At 40.9% G+C, this 21,131-nt stretch overlaps 1 protein-coding gene across 2 annotated transcripts in view; it reads right to left on the reverse strand.

Moving 5' to 3' along the window:
• GSK3B (glycogen synthase kinase 3 beta) overlaps positions 1–20,931 on the reverse strand; it is a 180,520-nt gene extending 159,589 nt beyond the window's left edge. For both annotated transcript variants that reach the window (XM_064143375.1, XM_064143374.1), the window contains exon 1: positions 20,844–20,931. In XM_064143375.1, coding sequence (XP_063999445.1) covers positions 20,844–20,931 — 88 coding nt within the window. The remainder of the gene's footprint in view (positions 1–20,843) is intronic.
• Between the last annotated feature and the right edge of the window lie 200 nt (positions 20,932–21,131).

The raw sequence follows: 21,131 nt of genomic DNA on the forward strand, positions 1-21,131 counted from the left end.
TCAACATCTGATAAAGCTACATGGCTGTTCTACTTACTACGAGCCACAAAGAAACATTCCACATGCATTCATGACAACTAAATTACTATGGCTGTATGTATTCATTTTAGCTTTATTCCAAACACTTCAGTGGGCAGGATGAAGGCACATGACTGCTCTTTAACAAGAGCAACTAAGGCTTCTCTTCAAGCCACAAGAAAGTACTTCTCTACATATGCCAGAACATCTCCCTCGTGGCTGAAGTTGCTATTTTGACAGTTTTGTTGGTAGTATTTTAAACCATGAAAGCTCCCCAGTTTCAGTTTCTTGTACATATCTTCTAATAGGCAGAAAACCAAAAAGGATCTCTTAGATCCCCAAGCCAAATTTCTTTATACTGAAGGAAATCATACAGTATAGCCCTGTGCATGTGTTCAATCAAGGTATAAGTCTTAAAGGTGCTTGCCTTTATTTGAGGAAAATTTTTCTAAAAAATATTTTCTTCTTTGGGTGGGTAGCACAGAAAGTTGAGATTTTTTAAGACAAAAAACCATCCATTTTTAAAGTAAGTCTGTGGTTTTACAGAAGCATTGTACTTGAGGGAAGTACAAGCAATAATTAAACTAATGGTGACTCACTCTGCCATTAAAGTATTTACAGAGGGGAAAAAACCCACCACACATACAAAACACACAATCTAGTTTGTTAAAGTTAGGACAAATATCATGAATTTCATTTCCTGCTTCACCTTTCCCTTGATAACCTGATTTGTGCTTCAGATTTTCTCTTTCATGAAGCCCAAGTGTTCAGACTTGAGCAGAGTATTTCGCATGTAGCAGCAACAACTATGACTCTACTCAATTTCCCTGCCTCCTCTGGAATATGCTACCCAGAATTGCTTGCCACACTAATAGCTGTATTGTTCAGATGCCCAAGTCATATCAACATCCATGCAAAGCCTTGTCCATGCACATTTCCAAATGACAGTCTTTGCACATAGCTCTCCAACATACAAGCTCTCTGCATTACAGCATACTGTTTCTAAGACACCTGTACTCAGGGTCACTGAAGTAGTCACACTTTATTGTACTTTCATGTTAATGAAAGCAAGAACTTCTCCCACACTAAAGAGTGTTTAAGAACAGAAAAAGCAAGATGCATCAAGATAAGAAGAGTATAAATTTTACTACTGTTTCTCAGATTTTTTTTGAACGGTTTTGGACTTCACATTCTCTTCACAGTGACGATGAAGTATTTCTCCTTCGCTCAGCCAAGGCAACTGTTGCTCTTCTCCATAACCAGGTGGTGATGTTGAGTACCTCACACAACATTATTGCATGCTTAATTAAAAACTTCCCATCCAGATCCAGGAATCTGAAAATGCTGTGTAGCCCAGATTTGAATGCTTACATCCATTTGCATGTGCTTCTACCACCATCTCCGAGAAGAACTGAAAGCCAAAACACTTCCAAAACATTTTAAAAAGCATACTGAAGTCACTAGTAGGATCTGGGACTTAAAACTGTCATTGCTTTTTTTTTCCTCTCTAACCCAAAGCTGCCTTTCTATATTCTTTAAAGTAGACCAAATTTTCAAGTTTGCTATCCCCTTGTTCTTTTCACTCAAAGATGTTTATTTGTAACACATAATTGCATAAAACTAAAAGCTAGGGGGAAAAAAAAAATCAAACAAACAAACAAAAAAAAAAAACCCACCCAAAATAAAACAAAGAGTACATCATTTAAAATTCTGGCATAAACACTTCCAGAGATAATTCTGTTCAAAAGCTGTGATTTCAAATGCATACTGACTATACCAAAGATAAAAGGAGCAAGGAAAATAAGATGCAACTATTTAAACCAGAAATGTCTTTATATTTGAAGAGAAGTTAATAATATTTTGACAAATACAGAAGGGATGGCTACATCTCTCCAGTTTGTTCCCCATAAGAAAGTTATTTTTAAAATAACAGCATTAACTTATCATTTTAGTTAACATTCCAACTGTTCTCATCTAATTAACACACCCTGAACAAGCTTAGGAAAGAGAGCGGGTTTTGTTTGTTTTCAGAAAACTCACCCTGAGTTATTTCAGTTAGTCAGAAAGACTACACTCTAGTGTACTTCCTTCCCAGTATCCATTACTGATGTCAGGTTATTCTGTTGACTTATCACAGCATTGAAGCTGAAGAATGGCAACAGAATTGCCCCAGTCTCTCACAGCTATCAAAAGGGAAAAGGAACAAGTTCTCAACATTTAATTTCTAAACTCTTCCATCACTCAGATGATGACAGCTGCAAATGAAAACTGTTCACCCTGACAATCTAAGCCACCTAAAAGATGAACTGTGTCATAGAATCAGGCAATCAACCAGGATGGAAGAGATCTCCAGAATCATCCAGTCCAACCTAGCACCCAGCTCCAATCAACTAGACCACAGCACTAAGTGCTTTATCCAGCCTTTTCCTGAACGCCTCCAGGGTTGGCGACTCCACCACCACCCTGAGCAGCCCATTCATGTCGAAGTCAGTGCAAGCACTAGGCACCACCTTAAGCAAAACACCACATGGAAATGAAGTACAGAAGTCTCCATCAAGAGCCTCTTATGGGTAGTGATTTCTATTTTTTATGATACATATTTAAACAGGAAAACAAATAAAAGGCATTCTGAACTACTACTACAGCTTAGAAGGGCTCTGGCATATGGTTTCAGGGCTATCATTTCTTTCTTCCCCTTTAAAGAGATTAGAAGGAAAAAAATAAAATACAAATTTGACATCTATTTTTGCATATTCAAAATCACTTAGAATACAGGAGCAAGGTATCAGCAGATTTTTACAGAATCAAGTCACAATTTTAGAAGACTTTATATTAACAGAATTTCAGGATTCTACCCTGCCAAGTAACCACACATGTACATTAAAAACTGTAGCCTTCAGAGGTACAGAAAAAGCAGAATTTGTTTAGTTCTAGTCAAAGTTTCTGCACCAAATGATGTAAGTCTTGTTCTAATGTCTTAAGTTTCACACACCTCTCATGTCAAAAACAAATGTATAAATCAATTAAAAGCCATAAAAACGTTAGAGAATTATGTGACAAAAGACAACACTTTTCTGTTCAAGGTTCACATCAAATCTTCAACCTTTGAAACAGCACTAATAAAATTAAAAGTCTATACCTATCTACACTCCATAGATGAACACCACCACAAACTTAGCTTGTTTTCTTGGCTCATTCTATTAAACATTATGTTTCTATACACAATCTTCAGACACTTTGCAATTCATTACATAAAATCTAAAATTACTATACTGTATAGAGGTAGTTACGCGTTAAGAGATTAATATTTTTCACGTGCTATACATATGCACTGTAAGTTCTTTTGGGCAGACAGCCCCGTACCATAAGCTTAGTACTTACACAGCTACAGTAATATAGTCCTGGTCTATTCTTGTAGCTCTGAACAGTTCTTTACTTGTGCTACATTCCTGTGAAGAAGTTAAGAACCACAGAATGAAAAAAAAAGAAGAAAAACTATTTTTTTTTTCACATAAAGTAAGCTTTAGAGATCTCTCACAGAAAGTCTGGTAGTCAGCTTCACTACAGGACTAGCAAACTAAAGCAAGCTTTCATCTGAACAGCATTTATGCAAAAGAAAAATAAAATGTATAGCTGATTTAAACTTACAACTAAAAATATAGAGTCCCAATCATACCAAGCTTTTCCACATACAGTACATTTAAACTTCAAAGCTAAGAAAGTGCTTCCAGACTAGAAACAAAGAACAACTTTTTTTTGCAATGAGGTGAGTGAGACCCTGGCATACGTTGGTTGATGCCCCATACTTGGAAGCATTCCAGGTCAGGTTGAACAGGGCTCTAAGCATCCTGATCTCATTGGGGATGTCCATTCTTATTGCAGGGGTACTGAATAAGATGACCTTTAAGAGTCCCAACACAAACTATTCTATGGTTCTTTCAAAATTAGAGCTACATGTTAAAGTCAGAGCAAATCATTGCACATGCTAATTTCCAGATAATCTTGGAGAGGTTACCTTCAGTCTGTCCAACCTCTAAGGGTTAAAAACTGAGGTTAAGATGAGTATCTGTGAAAATGACTTCTAGTAACTTCCAGCAAGTTGCCAATAGCACAAGGCTACTTTATTCCCAAGGGAAGAAGGAACAGGATTAATGTCGGTAACTGAAATTTATCTCCAGATCAAGTAAAAATAACCAGAATGACAGGTAATAATACCTTAAGGGACTACAGGCTGTTTTAATTAAAACCTCTCAAAATTTCTATATATAACCTCCCTGGCAACCTTCACTTCTAAAAACAGCAACTACTGGGAATCTGACAGCCTTCCCAATCAATTTAAGTTTAAGAACTTCCCAATCATTTTTTAAGACTTCTAGTAACTTCCCAACTAATTTTTAAGAACAACAAGACCGCTCAAGTAATTAAAGAATGTTTGCTGCACTATAAACCCACAAATTGTTTCATCTCCAGTGAAGACAGCATCCTCTTTCTTTCCATCTACCTTTAACATATTTAGAGAACATTACCAAGAGAAATCTCCCCTCAGTCTCCTCTACTAGAAGTTACCCGAAGTGCTTTCAGCTTTTGGAGGTTTTCCAGATCTCTGACCATTCCCCTTTGTCTACAGATATTCTTTTCCCAGTATAATAGCAAAAGTAGGTGCTGTACTTTAACTTAGACTTACTCCTACCCCAAAAAGCAAGGCCAGCTTCATCTATTTTATTCCTGTTAATACATCCAACAAATCTTGCTCATTCTGCAACATCGGTTGATTCACAACTATGGCGCAAAAATCTAGCTCCAGATTCTTCACTGGCAGGTTTCTTCCCATATCCATTCTTTCCCACCTTGTTTTCAGCACAGTGATGTCTAACTAAACATTAACCAACTACATTTGCATCTGCTAAATTTCACTCTACTTAGGTACCGCTGCTTTGTCAAGATCGTTTTGAATCATGTTCTTAAGTTCTTTGAGTGCCTCTGAAAGGAGTCTAGAAAGTTTACTCAGATCAGATGCAAAAAACTTACTACCACACTTAAAACTCTGCAGAATTGCCTTGTCCCATTCTTCTTGTTTGATCATGAGTGCTAACTAATTTCAGAGGAACATTTACTTCATAATGGCTACAGAAAATAAAAGCCTGAGTTTCTGCCAGGATATAAAAAAATTAGTTTTTACAGTATGAAAATGCATACAGTTAATATAAAGACATTTCATCAGTAGGAATAGACTTAATGGGTCAGATCATGGCATTGCTAATTAACTTTCCTGTCTTTAAGAGCAGCCATAAGCAAACACCCAAAAAATAACACCACAGCAATTAATGATAGGAGATATGCATACAGATATATGCACATATACACAGAGATATATACACATATTTGATATAGATTTTAGGCACATTTTGTAGCTTTGTCTAACAATAAACTGCATCAGTCTCAGGCACAGGATCCTTCCGCCCATGTCCCACATCAGTTTATGGGGAACAATGAGCTCCCATCTGCATAAAGCTGAGAAACAGTGAAAATGCTTGAATCAATTACTGAAGGGGAAAAAAAATAACAGCATTCCATAAAAGTACACGTTTGAAGTTTTTAGTGGTTGATGTGCTTAAGCAAGCACTTTCATGCCACACAGTTGACTCCATTTACCAGCACATTCCATGAGTGATATTCTTTTAAGAGGCTTCAATCACATGGACTACAAAATTTCTTCTTCAAAGAATAGCCATGAGGTGGGTTACTTTGTAAGAATCTGAAGAGTTCTCTATACTGAAATAGTATTTTTTAATAACTTCTACAGGATTTCAGCTTTTTTTTTTCCTTAATGCTATGGCAGAAGTGATAACCACACCACCCTGCCTTACTGAACTCTGCAGAAGATACATTCTTGAACTTCCTGTAACAGCACCCACACTCAAGTCAGATTATTGAACCTTCAATGTCACTATAAATCAGCTCTTCAAATGGCATGAAAGTTGGAGCTATCTCTTTTATAGTCTACCACAGGACATACAAAGAGATATATTTTCCATATATCATTTACTAACATTCTACTACATTTGTATTACTGCATTAGCAATTTGTAGTTTCAATTTAAAATGGGAAAGGGTTCTGTTCTTTAAACTGCCTAGCTGGCCACAGGAAAGGAAGGGAAGTTGGTTCAGCACTCTTCAAGACCAAGGTCATTTACTGTTAGCAGTTGTTTATGTTAAATGAAGATCTGTGAAGTTAGCCTGCCAAAAAGCTGAAGGAGAGAGTCTTATGAAGATAAGACAGCCCTGTTTTGGCTAAAACTCATGAAGCAAAGCTCACATAACAAACACCCAACTTCAAAGCAGCTCTTGAGGGACAGGGTGCCCAAAAGAAAACCTTTACCTAATTAACTGTAATTTTAAAGTTGACATCCCTCAATGTATCAGTGAGGGAACCCAAGTACACGCTAAACATATGACTATGTTACTCCATATTCCCCCCAAATCATGCTAAACATCACCCAGAGGGCACAGACAACCTGGGCTGGGGTATAAAGTTCATGAGAGGGACATCCTGGGGCACTGCCTCTAGCACTGGGGAGCATGTGTGCTGCTGACACTGGTGTCTGTTTGGATGTGTTCCTCTGATCTGTGCTAGATTGTGTGGTCCTGCTCTGGCAGGGGCGCTGGACTCGATGCTGTCCTTGGGTCCCTTCCAACCCCTAACATCCTGTGAGCCTGTGTCAGGGCCAACAAGTTAGGGTGCAGCATGGGCTAGTAGCAGCTGAGACGGTGCAGGGCAGGGATGACAGAGACAAAGAAAGGCAACAAGCTGTGGTACTTCACTTCTACCCAAGACGGGGATAGCTTTATTGCTGACAATCTAAGCAGTGTATTGAATATACACTTGCTGCATTTCTGTTAAAGTCATTGCAAAGGTTTGTACCTCTGACTGTGTCAGATATTAGCCAGGTTTTATTAACACTGAGATGATCTTGCAGTCATTTATCACAGCATTCCCAAATCCATTTTGTCTGACACTTTAAAACAATTATACCATCTGAATGTTTTAGCTTTCTGAGCTGTGCCAGAGTCATTATCAAGGCACTAAAAAGTGGAGGCAAAAGTTAATTTTGCCAACTAGTTCCAGTGCAGTCCTGAACTCCGAGACAGGCAAACACTGGGGTCTTCTACCTTAATGAGACAGGTGCTAATGTACTTGTAAGTATAATGACTAACAACTTGCTTCTTGCACAAGCACAGAAACTAGCAATAAACAGGGCACAACTGATTCCACAAATAACTCCATACAACAGGACTAAAGAAAGCTCTAAGAACAAACAATGGTCAAATAATCAATATCTGACTTGATGCATGTTCTTTAAGTATGACTGGGTTTTGTATCATTACAGACAGATGAGAACTCGAAGTAAAACAGCATAAGATACATCCAGAGTAATTCAAGGGATTTCAACAACAACCACAATAAAATCTCCAGGAGTTTGGTACCAGCTACTCTCTTCAGTGTCAGATGAAAGCTCATTATTTGTCTTCAGCTGCAGACAAACTCCCCACCCCTTTATTAACTATTTTTCCTGACAAAATCCTAGATATTATCTGAATTTTTGGAAGTATTTGCCTTTGCTCTCTGCCACAATTAAAAACAACAGATCTTTCAAATATACTACAGGTAATTAAAAGAAGGTATCTATAGTCTCAAAGCAAAACTGTTAATACCCTACATACAGCACTCTACTAGAAAGCCTAGGCCTCAACAGCAGTAAGTTCTCCTTACTGCATAAATATCCTGCCTACAAGTAAATGGAGAACCCACGTATTTTTCATACATTTCATCATATTTCCCAAAAAAATATTTTGCATACTGGCACAGCAGACAGAAGACCGCTCCTCCTCCCTGCCCTGTCAGAATTGCTTACTTCATTCACACAGATTCAAGGCATACCTGCAAAGTACTAGGTGAGGGGTGCTCACCTCTGCAGATGAATCCATACACCAAAGCCTGGTGCTCCACAACTTAGGGATTTTGCTGGAAGGACAGCAGCAAACAAGAATGCTGGGAAAGGTGGAAGTACCATGATACAGAAGACACCAGACTACACAGCAAGTGTTGGCAATCAAAGTAATCCCATTAAAACCTAGCCACTAACAGCTTCCCAGATACTCAACCTAGAATGCCAAGAGCAGCTTTGAAATTAAAAATAAACTTTCACACTCAAATTCAGGTACTAAATCAACCTACAACCAAGCAGGAAGAACAGGTCACACGTATGTAGCATTTGTGACAGTATACACCACACTACCAGAAACCTATACTGAAACGTAAACAGCTTTTCCCAAGTATTAGTAACAGCTATGCTAAAGTAAGAATGTTTCAATGTAATGCTTGAATCATGTAGTCAAAAATAACAGAGAAACTACAATTCCCTTAAAAAAACAATACAATGTATGTACATCTACTACAGGTTTGGGAGGCTGGTGTTTAGGAAGTTCATTTGTTTGTTTCTACAACATCGCGGAAAAGAAACACCACTATCAATACTGAATCCCAGCATTCAATACATATTGTTACAGGTTCACTAAAGACAACTACAAATACCTGTAAAACTTGAATGTGCCTTAAACCTCTCCCTATTATCTAAAACATATGCTTTTAAAACATATGCGCAGTGACTGGCTGGGGAGCAACCCTGAGGAGAGGGACTTGAGGGTGCTGGTGGATGAGAAGTTCGACATGAGGCAGCAGTGTGCACTTGCAGCCCGCAGGGCCAACCAGAGCCTGGGCTGCATCAGGAGAAGTGTGGCCAGCAGAACGAGGGAGGTGATTCTCCTCCTCTACTCCACTCTGCTGAGACCCCACCTGGAGTACTGCATGCAGTTCTGCAGCCCTCACTACAAGAAGGATGTGGAGATGCTGGAGTGTGTCCAGAGAAGGCCCACGAGGATGCTCAGAGGGCTGCAGCAGCTCTGCTGTGAGGACAGACTGAAAGAGTTGGGGCTGTTTACTCTGCAGAAGAGGAGGCTCCCAGGTGACCTTCTTGTGGCCTTCAGGATCTGAAGGGGGCCTAGGAAAAAGCTGGGGAGGGATTTTTGAGACTCTCAGGGAGTGACAGGACTAGGGGGAATGGAGCAAAGCTGGAGATGGGGAGATTCAGAGTGGATGTGAGGAGGACGTTGTTGAGCATGAGAGTAGTGAGAGGCTGGAATGGGTTGCCCAGGGAGGTGGTTGAGGCCCCATGCTTGGAGGTGTTTAAGGCCAGGCTGGATGAGGCTGTGGGCAGCCTGCTGTAGGGTAGGGTGTCCCTGGGCAGGGGACAGGGGAAGTTGGAACTAGATGATCCTTGTGGTCCTTTTCAACCCTGACTGATTCTATACTGAAGTCTTAAAGTCATATATTGACTGTGTCATTCAAGCTAACCCCTTAAAAGTTTTTAAAACATTCAATTTTATAAGCATGTACACACAAAACTCTTGACAATTTAACAGTTAGAAATCCCATTTCCTATTTTACCACCATACTCTAACAATTGTCTTGCTGACAACCTAAATGCAAAATGCGGAACGACAAGATGTCTCCCATAGTGACAACACTCAAAGGAGAAAAAACCCACAAAACCAAAAACATTCGAAATGATAGAAGACAGCACATCAGGTTGCAGTGCTGTTTCTTCCAGTGCTCACTTAACAGCACCAACATTAAACATTAAAGCTAGTGGGATAGACATTACCAAGGCACAGAACCTACCATGTGAAGTCAAATTAGAAACAGGTTTGCTATTTCTGACAAAATTATTTTTTAAGTATTAAAACATTACTCCCAAGTTTGGTCTACAGAAATGTCAACCAGATTTGGCAGAACATTTTAAAGCAGTCTGTAAAAGCAAAACATCTAAAGCAAAGCCTTCCCATATGACCCAGGTTTAAATTCCAGATCTCATTCAGGGACTGACAGGACTAGGGGGAATGGAGCAAAGCTGGAGATGGGTAGGTTCAGGCTGGACACGAGGAGGAAGTTCTTCACCATGAGAGTGGTGAGAGGCTGGAATGGGTTGCCCCAGAAGGTGGTTGAGGCTCCATCCCTGGAGGTGTTTAAGGCAAGCTGGATGGGGTTTTGGCCAGCCTGCTCTAGGGTAGGGTGTCCCTGCCCACAGCAGGTGGGTTGGAACTAGATGATCCTTGTGGTCCCTTCCAACCCTGACTGATTCCATGATTCTATGATCTCAAAAATCTAGATCATCTCTTCCCCTCCATATTGTACTTCTGACAATGCTTATGCATCTCCTGCTCTACACTCACAAATACATGTGAAAAAGTAGTGAATGAAGGTACTAGCAGACAATTTATCACGCTTTCTTTCTCATCTGGAATTTACTGATTTTGACCTCGTATACCAGGAAGCCCTTCTTGATTCAAGGTGTCCTTAATAAGGAAGCACAAAAAAATCCCAAACAAACTAAAAACACGCAAACCCATGTCCTCAGTGCCTAAATAAAGTAAACACAGGTAGCTACTACATATGCTAAAGCAATTCTAGACGACATTTCCATTTTGCAATTATGGCCCCAGGTAAGAATATTAGGCATCCACCGGATATTTTTAAATGCAGGCATAAACATCACTTTTAATTTGGCTTGCTATAATCAAAACTTACAGTCAATCATGAACTGCACAGACATTGTAATAAATTAGTCACAGATCCCAGCAATGCCCTTGTCAGCTTCTATGGACACTGGAAGTCAGTAACTACTGCCAAAGAGAAGCTCTGGTACACTGAGGTTAAGTTTATAATGAAATAGAAGATACTTGTAGATTTGGTAGCATTCTTTACCCTACAAAGATATATTGAGCCAAATACTCAGATTCCAAAAGTCAAACTGAATGGTGTTCAGAGAATTTGCTGGTTAACTTTTACTCAGGTATGTAAAGAGTCTAAAACTATTCAACTGCTACTCCCATGTCACTTGCACAATAAAAATCTATACACAACCCCAAACTAACTCACGTCCACTGCACTCAACACCAAGCTCAAAGATGAGCTCAATCTAAAATCATCAATACTTTCTCTACTGGAAGCTGTAATTGAAGCTCTCCCCACCCTTCCACTGATAAATATAATCTGAAATTTAGGCTCCAAATTTCTGGAATAGCCAATTTCTTCCACCCTGCACAAATCTCATGCTTTTGTCTCTAGTACATGAGCTGACAATGTGCATGTACAGCCCAGACAGCCAACTGTGTCCTGGGCTGCATCAAGAGAAGTGCGGCCAGCAGGGCAAGGGAGGTGATTCTCCCCCTTTGCTATTGTCAGATCCCACCTAGAGTACTGTGTACAGTTCTGGAGCCCCCAACACAAGAGGGACATGGAACTGTTGGAGCGAGTCCAGAGGAGGCCATGAAGATGTTCAGAGGGCTGGAGCAGCTCTGCTTTAAAGACAGGCTATGAGAGCTGGGGCTCTTCAGTCTGGAGAAGAGAAGGATTTGAGGAGACCTTATAGTGGCCTTCCAGTATCTGAAGGGGGCCTACAGGAAGGCTGGAGAGGGACTATTTACAAGGTCTTGTAATGACAGGACGAGGGGTAATGGGTTTAAACTAGTAGAGGGACGATTCAGACTAGATGTTAGGAGGAAGTTCTTTACAGTGAGGGTGGTGACACACTGGAATGGGTTGCCCAGAGAGGTTGTGGCTGCTTCCTCCCTGGAGGTGTTTAAGGCCAGATTGGATGAGGCCTTGAGCAACCTGCTCTAGTGGAGGGTGTCCCTGCCTATAGCAGGGGGTTGGAGTTGGATGACCCTTGAGGTCCCTTCCAACCTAGGCCATTCTATGATTCGTTGATCCACTAGAAAACAAAAATCCACTTGGCTTTTAAAGCATTTCCTCAAGATTCAAAATCTGCTCTGCACAGATGTAATGTAAAATTAATACATTTTCTAAACCTCTTTTGAAGTGACTAAAGCGGACATTTGATTAGTACTGAACAGAGAAGGAAAGAAAACCACACAAAACCCCAATGCATTAGCTTGCAACTACCTGAACTTGCACTGCATTACATTATACATACTAGTAGCTCCCAAACCAGTACATACAATCATGAGTAAGACTGCAAAATTAGAAATACAATGGTCAGATACTATCTTCTCAAGGACAACATTATTTTCTGCTTCTTTCGGTTTCAATTGAACAACTGTATCTATAAATGAAAACCATTCCAGAAGCCTTGCACCTACTCACCTGCAGTAAGTAAGCCTTGCCAGAAAGCTTTTATTCTCTTAGCAAGGCACAAAAAATCCTTCTGATGCTGATTCTCAACCTCCCACAAATGCGGGGAAGTTCATTTATGGCCATGGACTTCATTCACGAGGATACAGATCCATGCCAAATGATTCATGTTGACTTGGCCAACAACCAAATATTCTGTTTATTTAAAGCTGTGAATTTGTGTCCCCTTCCTCCCTCAATGAAACCCACTCATACAGTTCAATTTGTTGGGTTACTTTTTTTTTATAGATACTTAAAACAAATTAACAATGTGAGAGATAGAATCTGTATTATTATTTGCATCCTACATAAGTGTTTGTAGTAGGGTGTGAGTCAAGAAGACCAAACAGATTGGCTTTATCAACAGCAACTAAATTGTTTTTCTTCTTTCTACACTGCAAGAAAAATGAAGTTCTTCATCACAGCAACAGTCACATTTTAGTTTATCGTTAAGCAAAACATGGTCTTGGCCTGTCTTGAAATTAAACAATTGCCTGCATTCCTGGCAAAAGATACTGCTTTGAACTACAGGGCTTGTGGCCGACAAGAATTACATTCCTACTAAAAAAGTCAAAATAGACTATGTTCTACAGTTGTGGCTGAAAGAAGACTGCCTTGGTTGGAAAAATTCAGCTGCTGCTTCCCTTCTGGTAATAACTTCAGAGCCAACACCCAACTTGTCTCCTCCTCAGAGCTCTGATCCAGAATCCTGTGGCAACTGTTGCTGCTGCACTCACTTATCCTCATGCATGCATAGCGGTATAGTAGTCCTAAATCACATACAGTCTCTACAGCATTACTTGTCCAGTAGTATCAACTGATAACATCTTCCTTTTCTCCTCTGATCAGCAGGTTTCTTGCTATGACCATTTAATGTAAGGCACTTGGCCTACTCACAGGTTTCTTCAAATGAATCCAACTGTATGAAGAGATACATTGAGCAATATAACTGTATCAATAAACATTCATGTGATATTTAATGTTGAGAAGGCACTTTCCAGGATCAAAAACAGAAGCAAGAGAAGCCAGCTAAACAAAGTACTAGTGGCTACCTCTAAATAATTCAACCCAGCCATTTCACAATACCACCATAACAGTCATTCACTACTTTCAACATTGGTCATTACAACCTACAAAGAGACACTCATCCCTATTCAGGCCTACTATTTTCCTTAGCTTCACATTCTTACAAATAAGCTATACTGAATTTCCTATGGCAGCCACCAAGGCCCTCAGCAACTCTTCAGCTAAACCAACTCCACATTACTGATAGTGGAAGATACATGGCAACTCACTTTTGCACTAGTCAAGGGTAGGTACAGGAAGCACTGGTATTAAGTTAAAAGCTCATGAAGCAAAGCAATAAAATACTGGGTCTGCTGCTACGGGAAAGTGGCAATACTCTTGTCAAAGACCGGTGTCATTTCTTCTGAAGGAGCTGTTGCAGTACAACTTTTGTCTAGAAAAAGAAGCCCTCAGTGCTTGACATTGACAAGTTATCTTACCATTTTCCTTTCTTCCAGTAGAAGACAGACTAGGCGAGAACATAAACTGCCTTACATGCTTAGATCTACTTGCCATCTGCAAGAGATAAAAGTAGAGAACGAATTGCTTTGCTTTATCTTTCTCTGAACAACAGACAAGTCATCTGTCACAAGAACACCTAATGAGAAGACTCTTTGATAGCACTGATCATACAAGAAAACATACTGTCCACTTTGCAGAGGCACACCAGCATGACTTCTGGTCACCCACATTTTTGACAGTTCTTAGAGGACAATATAAAAATTGCTTTTAGTAAGGTCTCTAACATGGATTTCTGTTGAAATCACCTCAACTCACCCACTGCACGAACAGAGCATCACACAGCAGCACTGTTAAGAGGATATGGGATTGAGTCAAATGTGCCATCTCATGCATTACACCTGGATAACTGACCCTCTCTCCATGGCATGGTAAGCCTGGAGAAGAGAAGGCAGAGGGGTGACCTCATTGCTGTCTACAACTATCTGAAGGGAGGCTGTAGCCAGATGGGAGTTGGTCTCTTCTGCCAGGCAACCAGCAACAGAACAAGGGGGCACAGTCTCAAGTTGTGCTGGGGGAGGTCTAGGCTGGATGTTAGGAGGAAGTTGTTGCCAGAGAGAGTGACTGGCATTGGAATGGGCTGCCCAGGGAGGTGATGGAGTCCCTGGAGGTGTTGAAGAAAAGCCTGGATGAGGCACTTAGTGCCATGGTCTAGTTGATTGGCCAGGGTTGGGTGCTAGGTTGGACTGGATCATCTTGGAGGTCTCTCCCAACCTGGTTGATTCTATGATTCTAAGCCAGTACCACACAGACAGGAAGGATTTTGAAGGTTTGGTGAAAGTGGTTCTACATATAGTCATTATCAAATTCTAGTTTGCAAAAGATTAAATTTTAAACTTCTATTTAATGAAACACATCAGTGCTAACCAGGAACGAATACCTTGTCTGAGCCTAAGAAGCTGTAGCCATTTTTCACAGAGGTGCATCTTGCTACCATGTCACTCTCACCTTTCTCCCTTAGGATCAGATTGCTGCAATAGATGGCTACATTTGAAATCAATTTAATATTAAGTGGCAAAGTATCACACACACAGACTTCTGCCTTCCCCACTGGCAGTATGCAGTATTTTGGCAACAATCTCCATCTGATGAGAATTGCCAAGAGGGTTCCCGGTATTGCACCTAAATAAAGAGGGTCTGATTTGTACAGCACTTTATAGGTTTGAGGACTTATCTTTTCTTGCCACACTGTAAAAGGTGTAATTAGCATTTATTTTCAATATACATAAAAGAACATCTATTTGTGCAGTTTAGTGAAGGAAGTTCTGATGGCAAAATTTAGGACATTATATGGACTTGGGTCAAATAAAAACCTGAGAGCTGTTTTGCAAGACATTTAAACTTTCAATCAGATTCTCTTCATAAATGTTTAACTCAAAACTTTGTTTGTCTTCCAAGGCTTATATTGGGCTAATGCTCAATGAATTCTGAAAGCAGCAAGTAACTCCAGCAGCCATACAGCTTCTATAGGAGGCAGCCACTTTAGCACTTCCCACACTAGCTATGGGTGACTAAAAATCCTCAGAGTAAAGTTGGTGTTTCTTTTGAAACAAAGGACAGAACTCCAGAAAAATGTTCAAGTTCTGGAAAATCAGAAGTAACAGACATTCCAATTTAAAATGGGCCTCATCAAGTCATACAAAGCAAAAAGACTTTGACAGCTTGAACCAAAAAGCTGCAAGCATTCTCTAACCACCCCACATATCACTAGCTCACACGTTCAAGTAACTAAAGGGCTTAACATGAATTTATTTCAGAAAATGCTATAACTGGTCACAGCACAAAGGTTTAAGTCGTAGGCTTTCTGCAGACACAGACACTCTATAGGGCATTCAGTATCTCCTTCATATTGCTCAGCCATCCAGCTCAAGAAAGACCGTGGGGTGAGGAAACAGCAACAGCCAACATCCCACATCACTGTGAAGATACAGGGAGTAGACTGGACAATAGTGGGAAAGTCCTTTATGTTCTATTTAAAATAGTGCTTTAAGATATACCAAAATTAAAGAACTCCTGGGGCAGCAGAGAGAAACTCTTCAGCCTGTGGGGTATTTTACCACAATACACATCAAAGAACTAATTCTTATCTGTCAAGAAAAAGATCAGAGTAGACAAACCACCACTGCTTTGTGATACCTACAAGGCCCTATCAAGTATTACAACTTCCAGAGCCAGGACACATGCAGGCAAGAAACATACTCCATATGCCATATGGGCTTCCACAGCTGTGCAAACAGATGAACAAGATGGTTAGAACAGTGATAAGGAATAAAAGAAGGTGAATCAAGTGATAATAGACTAGGGTAGCATCTCCAGGAAGCAGCAAAGGGAAGAAGAAATGAGCAGAACAGTGATGGAATGAGAAGAAAAGGTTCAGAATAAATCCCAACCTAAAAGAAAAATGCAACACACACACCAGCCACAGAAATAAATGTGGGGGACAGACCAATCAAATTGCCATCTGACAGGTTCCGTTGGTAGGCTTCACCTTTGTTAATACGACTGAACAAAAACAGTTTGGCAGCATTAGAATTAAGTACAGTAGAGAACTGTTTTATTCCTTTTCAGACTGTAAGGCACGATTTTGGGGCACTACAGCATGAGACACTTTCCACTGCAGTGCATGTGGTCACTAGCTGACCCTGATAGTGAAATTGTTTCAAATTTAGGCATGAGGAGAGCAGTTCACCCAGCGGCAGTCAAAAAGCTGGACAGGGCTAGGATCAGCGACTGCCAGACACATAACGCTCAGCAGGCTTCTGGAAGGGAGTGATCTTCCTCTCTCCAGCAAGGAGAGCAGGATGGGCGGCTTCTAGTTTCAGAAACCAATTAGGCAGAAACTGCTATCAAAGCAATAGAGAGAGGGCCCTACCCTAATAGGGTTGAGAAACAGGAGGTGGCATTATCTCAACATCGCAATCCTTTTGCCAGTTTCAACAGACCCACTCATTCCTTCTTGCTGAAGTTGCCCAGGGTGCTCTTTTCCAACATTCTTCCTACACACTTACCTGGACATCAAAGTACTAAATTGTCACCCAGACATCACATGCTACCTAAAAAGCAGTCCTTTCTGTGTCATGGCTTGTGGAATGGCTACTAAGACAGCAACAAACTCCCAAACTTTATTCCCTCGTGAATCAATTTTTAAAGAGCCATTGCACTAACAAAAGATGCATCACACTCAAATGCCAGCGCTAGCACCATGTGTGAACAGTACACAGCAATCCAGGTTTACCAAGCTATTGTGCTTTTGGGAGAGTCTACAGTACCAAAAAAAAAAAAACAAACAGGAAAATCTGAGAAGAAAATAAAAACTTCAACAAAAAGCAAGTTTAGCACCACTATAACATTTTCCAGAGTCTACAATGAATTATTACAAGTTTTTTCTTTAGCTTTTGCAACCAAGAGCATGCACACATCAGAATTAGCTAAAGCAAACAAAAATTGTCTTCACCCTGCCAATTAACAAATTCTGCATAACCAATTATAGAACCATGACACTTGCAAATGGAGCACAGAACTCTTCATGGCAAGCATTACCCATGACATTATTTACTGCAGACCTACAAGATAACCGGCTACAGTTACCATCAGTCCTGCTGTCTACAAGGACTTGGTATTACTTGAAATGCTTATTTTCCGGAAGCTCAAGAAAGGAAAATTTAAAAGAAATTAAAAAAATTAATTTCATAGATGAAATTTAGATGAAAATTGTGAAACTGCAAACTTTGAGAATTCTATTTTTATATAGGTTTTGTTTGGTTGTGTTGCATATTAAAGGATCATTTTTGTCCATTTGGGAAACAGCGTACATCTGGAAACAATACAAGAACTAGGTGAAGAACAAAAGAACACTTCAAGATCATACCTCTTCTCTTATACCATCAACAGCAGGTTTGTAGAATCAGCAAGTGAAAAACTGGAAGCTCAGCTCCCTCCTACTGAGGGACAGGCTCAACACAAGCAGCAGGGAAAGCCTACAAACCAAGCAATACAGACCTACACAAAGAATAACCTACCTGAAAATCACTTTGACGGAGAAATTCATATAGTCAAGTGGAAAGAAGGGTGGATTAATTTCAAACCCACCAAAATACAGAAAAACAAAATAAGATATTGGAGAGGACTCTTGATACTGGCATGGCTTGAAAGAGGTAAGGCCACAAGGTTCCCACTCAGAAACGTTGAAACCCTAGTAACATCTATTATAGGGCAATGAGAGCAGCATGCACAAGAAGTCATCTTTTCCAACAGCCAGAAGCTGGTAATCACCATCCTTCTGCTCAAGGCTCAGGTTTTCTTATCAACTTCAGAGAACAAAGTCTCATAAATTAAGTCTAATAAATTACACAGAGATGAAAAGTCATGGCTCACACTTTCTCCTCATCTACCTTGGAGAGAAGGGCAATCGCCATACTATTCTTGCACTGCTCCTGCCAGGTAAAAAACAATGATCAGTGAGCCCTCCTCAACTATTCTATCATCCCTTTCTCATTGCTTGGATCCATTCTTCCTAGATAACTGCTGCAGTGCTCAGTCAGGAGCAGCAATAGCTGCAGAGACACCAGAGCAAGAGTGACTTCATCATTTAATTTCACTGCTACTCTGAGCTCACAAAAAAAAAAACTGAAAGGCTGATATCAAGCAAGTCAGATTTTGCTCCCTGATGACTCGGAAAAGACCTGCACCAAGACAGAAGTACTAGAGATATCCTAAAGACTCAGAAGATACAAATTATTAATTTTCACCATCCTCTTAATGAGTCTTTTACCCCAGCTTTCCCTCAGAAGGGCTCAGAATGTAAGTAATTATTAGTTCATAAAAATATAGGAAAATGAAAGAGCAGTGCAAACTTCTGTGTCACCACACGTGTTTTTTGAGGTTTTTTTTCCCCTAGTACTCAACATGGTAATAGATAACTTGCTATATCACACCATAAGACCCTATCAAAACCGAGAACCAGAAAAATACAGAGGTTTACAGCATTTAGGCTTTTTTTATCCTTGCAAAGCAAAAGAAGTAGTAAACTTCTTGGACTTCCATACATAGATGGATCATCTAAAAATATAATCTGCACTTCCCAGAGAATCTTGTTATGCAGTTCTTTTGCTTTGTTCTGACATTTTTTTCCAGACAGCAGAAGGACCAGGAGCACATGACTAGAGCGACTGTGGGGGTTATCACAAGTGCGTGTGCTTTATGCTACGGCCTTTGTTTCTCCCTCAGCATTATACACTTGGGATTGAATCATATTTGCAAACTTGGTTAGTCTGCATCAGCTAGCACCCTCTTCACAGGCAAGCATCTGTCTAGTCTTTGACCTCAAATAAATGGGAAAGGAGCAATGACCTTTCAAGAATCAAGCTGTGGAGCTTTAGTAAAGACAGATTTAGTTGCTGAGAATGGCAGGTCTAGGTCTCAGTTCAGAGGGCCACCTGCAGAAACACTGATCACAAGGCCTACTTCCTATTCCCAGTGCACATAAAGTATATCGATACGTTAAAATGGAGTCACCCACTTCATTTTCTTCACACAAATCAAGAAAAATAAATGCTAATGCTGAACCTGATCAAACCTATGTTCTTCTGCTGCCAATACGGGTTAACTGCACCCATGTTTTGTGAAGTGCTGCAGGCAAGCTGATCATGCAGATACAAGGTAAGACTACAGACCCTGAGCCAAACGCTCTCTTCAAGGTTTCAACCGCAGTGGGAGACATTTCGGTGCAGAAAAAAAGCCGTCAGAATTCCTCATCTATCACAAAGCTCACCATCATACAACGCTTTGGCACAAAATACATAAACATGTATGTGCACACATGCACATGCAGAGCCATGTCCAGGTGTGGCTGTACTCAAATATCAAGTAGATCAATCGAACGGTAACGCATATCAAACATTCCTGGTCCCATAAAGATGCCACCCCGCATTTCCATCTCTGAAAACTATGCTATTAATATCAATCTAAAAGAACAATTAAGTTGGTAACATGAACGTATTTAAATCACGAGTTAAAAAAAAAACTATTAAAAAATATATAGACAATATTTAGCGACTGAGAACAGGGCTTTCCCCCCCCCCAATTGCATAGTACATCTGTTCAGATTTAATACATATTTTTAATTCACATAAAATCAGCTAATCCCACAAGCTAGAATTACGACGGATGGACACATATGAAAGCACAATTTTCACCATGCCTGTGCAGAATAAAACACAGGCCTCATTCTTTAAAATATTCCTCTGATCAGAAAATTGGAAAAGGCATGCCGAGCCTGAAATAACTCCTCCACAGATTCATACGTTAAGAAAGAAAGAAAGAAAGAACCCCCACAACAACTATTTTCTTATTCCTCTATTGAGCATTTTACCAGATCCTGGTGGATATTAGAGACACCTTTTGTAAGCTCCCCTCCCCCCTCCCCTTCCTTTTTTTTTTCCCCTCTTTAATGGGCTGGACTAAAAGGTGCTCACACCCGATCTACGGGTGCGTGGAAAAATCTTCCGAGGTCTCTCTCCTTGAGAGACAGGAGTGCTTAAAAACACATAATGAACATGAATGTCACGGTTCGTATCCGTGTGCCCGCAAATCGTTTCCTCCTTTCAGGGAGGAAAATAAAAAGGAAATGCAGCCTATGTAGTGCCCAACCCGTATCACAAAGGGGGTGGGTGTGTGTGAGGGGGTGCTTTTTAGTTAGCCAGAGGCCGTTCAAAACGCTGGCAACGATCAGAAGCAAAAGAAGAGGACAAACCAACGGGTGTTTTTTTGTCCAACAGGCCTCAAACGAAGCGGCGGCGTGCGCCTATTCAAGGTTAATGGGGGGGGGGAAGGGGGAAGAGGAGAGAAAGGGATCTGCTTCAGCCGGGGCTGAGGCCTCTCGCTCGCTCGACCGCCGGCCGGGCTCTCAGTAAAGGGATGAAGGGGTAAAAGCCCCAGTAACGCCAGACAAGACACCCACCCCCCGACCCCGCGCAGGGCGGTTGGATACTCACGGCTAACTTTCATGCTGCCGAAGGCCGAGGGCTGCTGCACCTGCTTGCAGCTCTCCGCGAAGGAGGTGGTCCTCGGCCGCCCGGACATGGTCTCCTGCTCCTGCTCTGCCCCGATCACCTCGGTCTTCCTGCCTTCCCCCTCCGCCTCGCCCCGGCGGGCCCGCCTGTCGCTCCCTCGCTCGCTCAGCTGGAGGAGACGGGCGGGACGCGCTACATGAAACGCTGGGTTCCCCCCTTCCCCCCCACCCCCCTCGGGGAAGCCCCCTCCCCTCGCGGTCTCTCGCTCTC

Source organism: Pogoniulus pusillus, chromosome 5 (assembly GCF_015220805.1).
Source record: "Pogoniulus pusillus isolate bPogPus1 chromosome 5, bPogPus1.pri, whole genome shotgun sequence".
Taxonomy (NCBI): Eukaryota; Metazoa; Chordata; class Aves; order Piciformes; family Lybiidae; genus Pogoniulus; species Pogoniulus pusillus.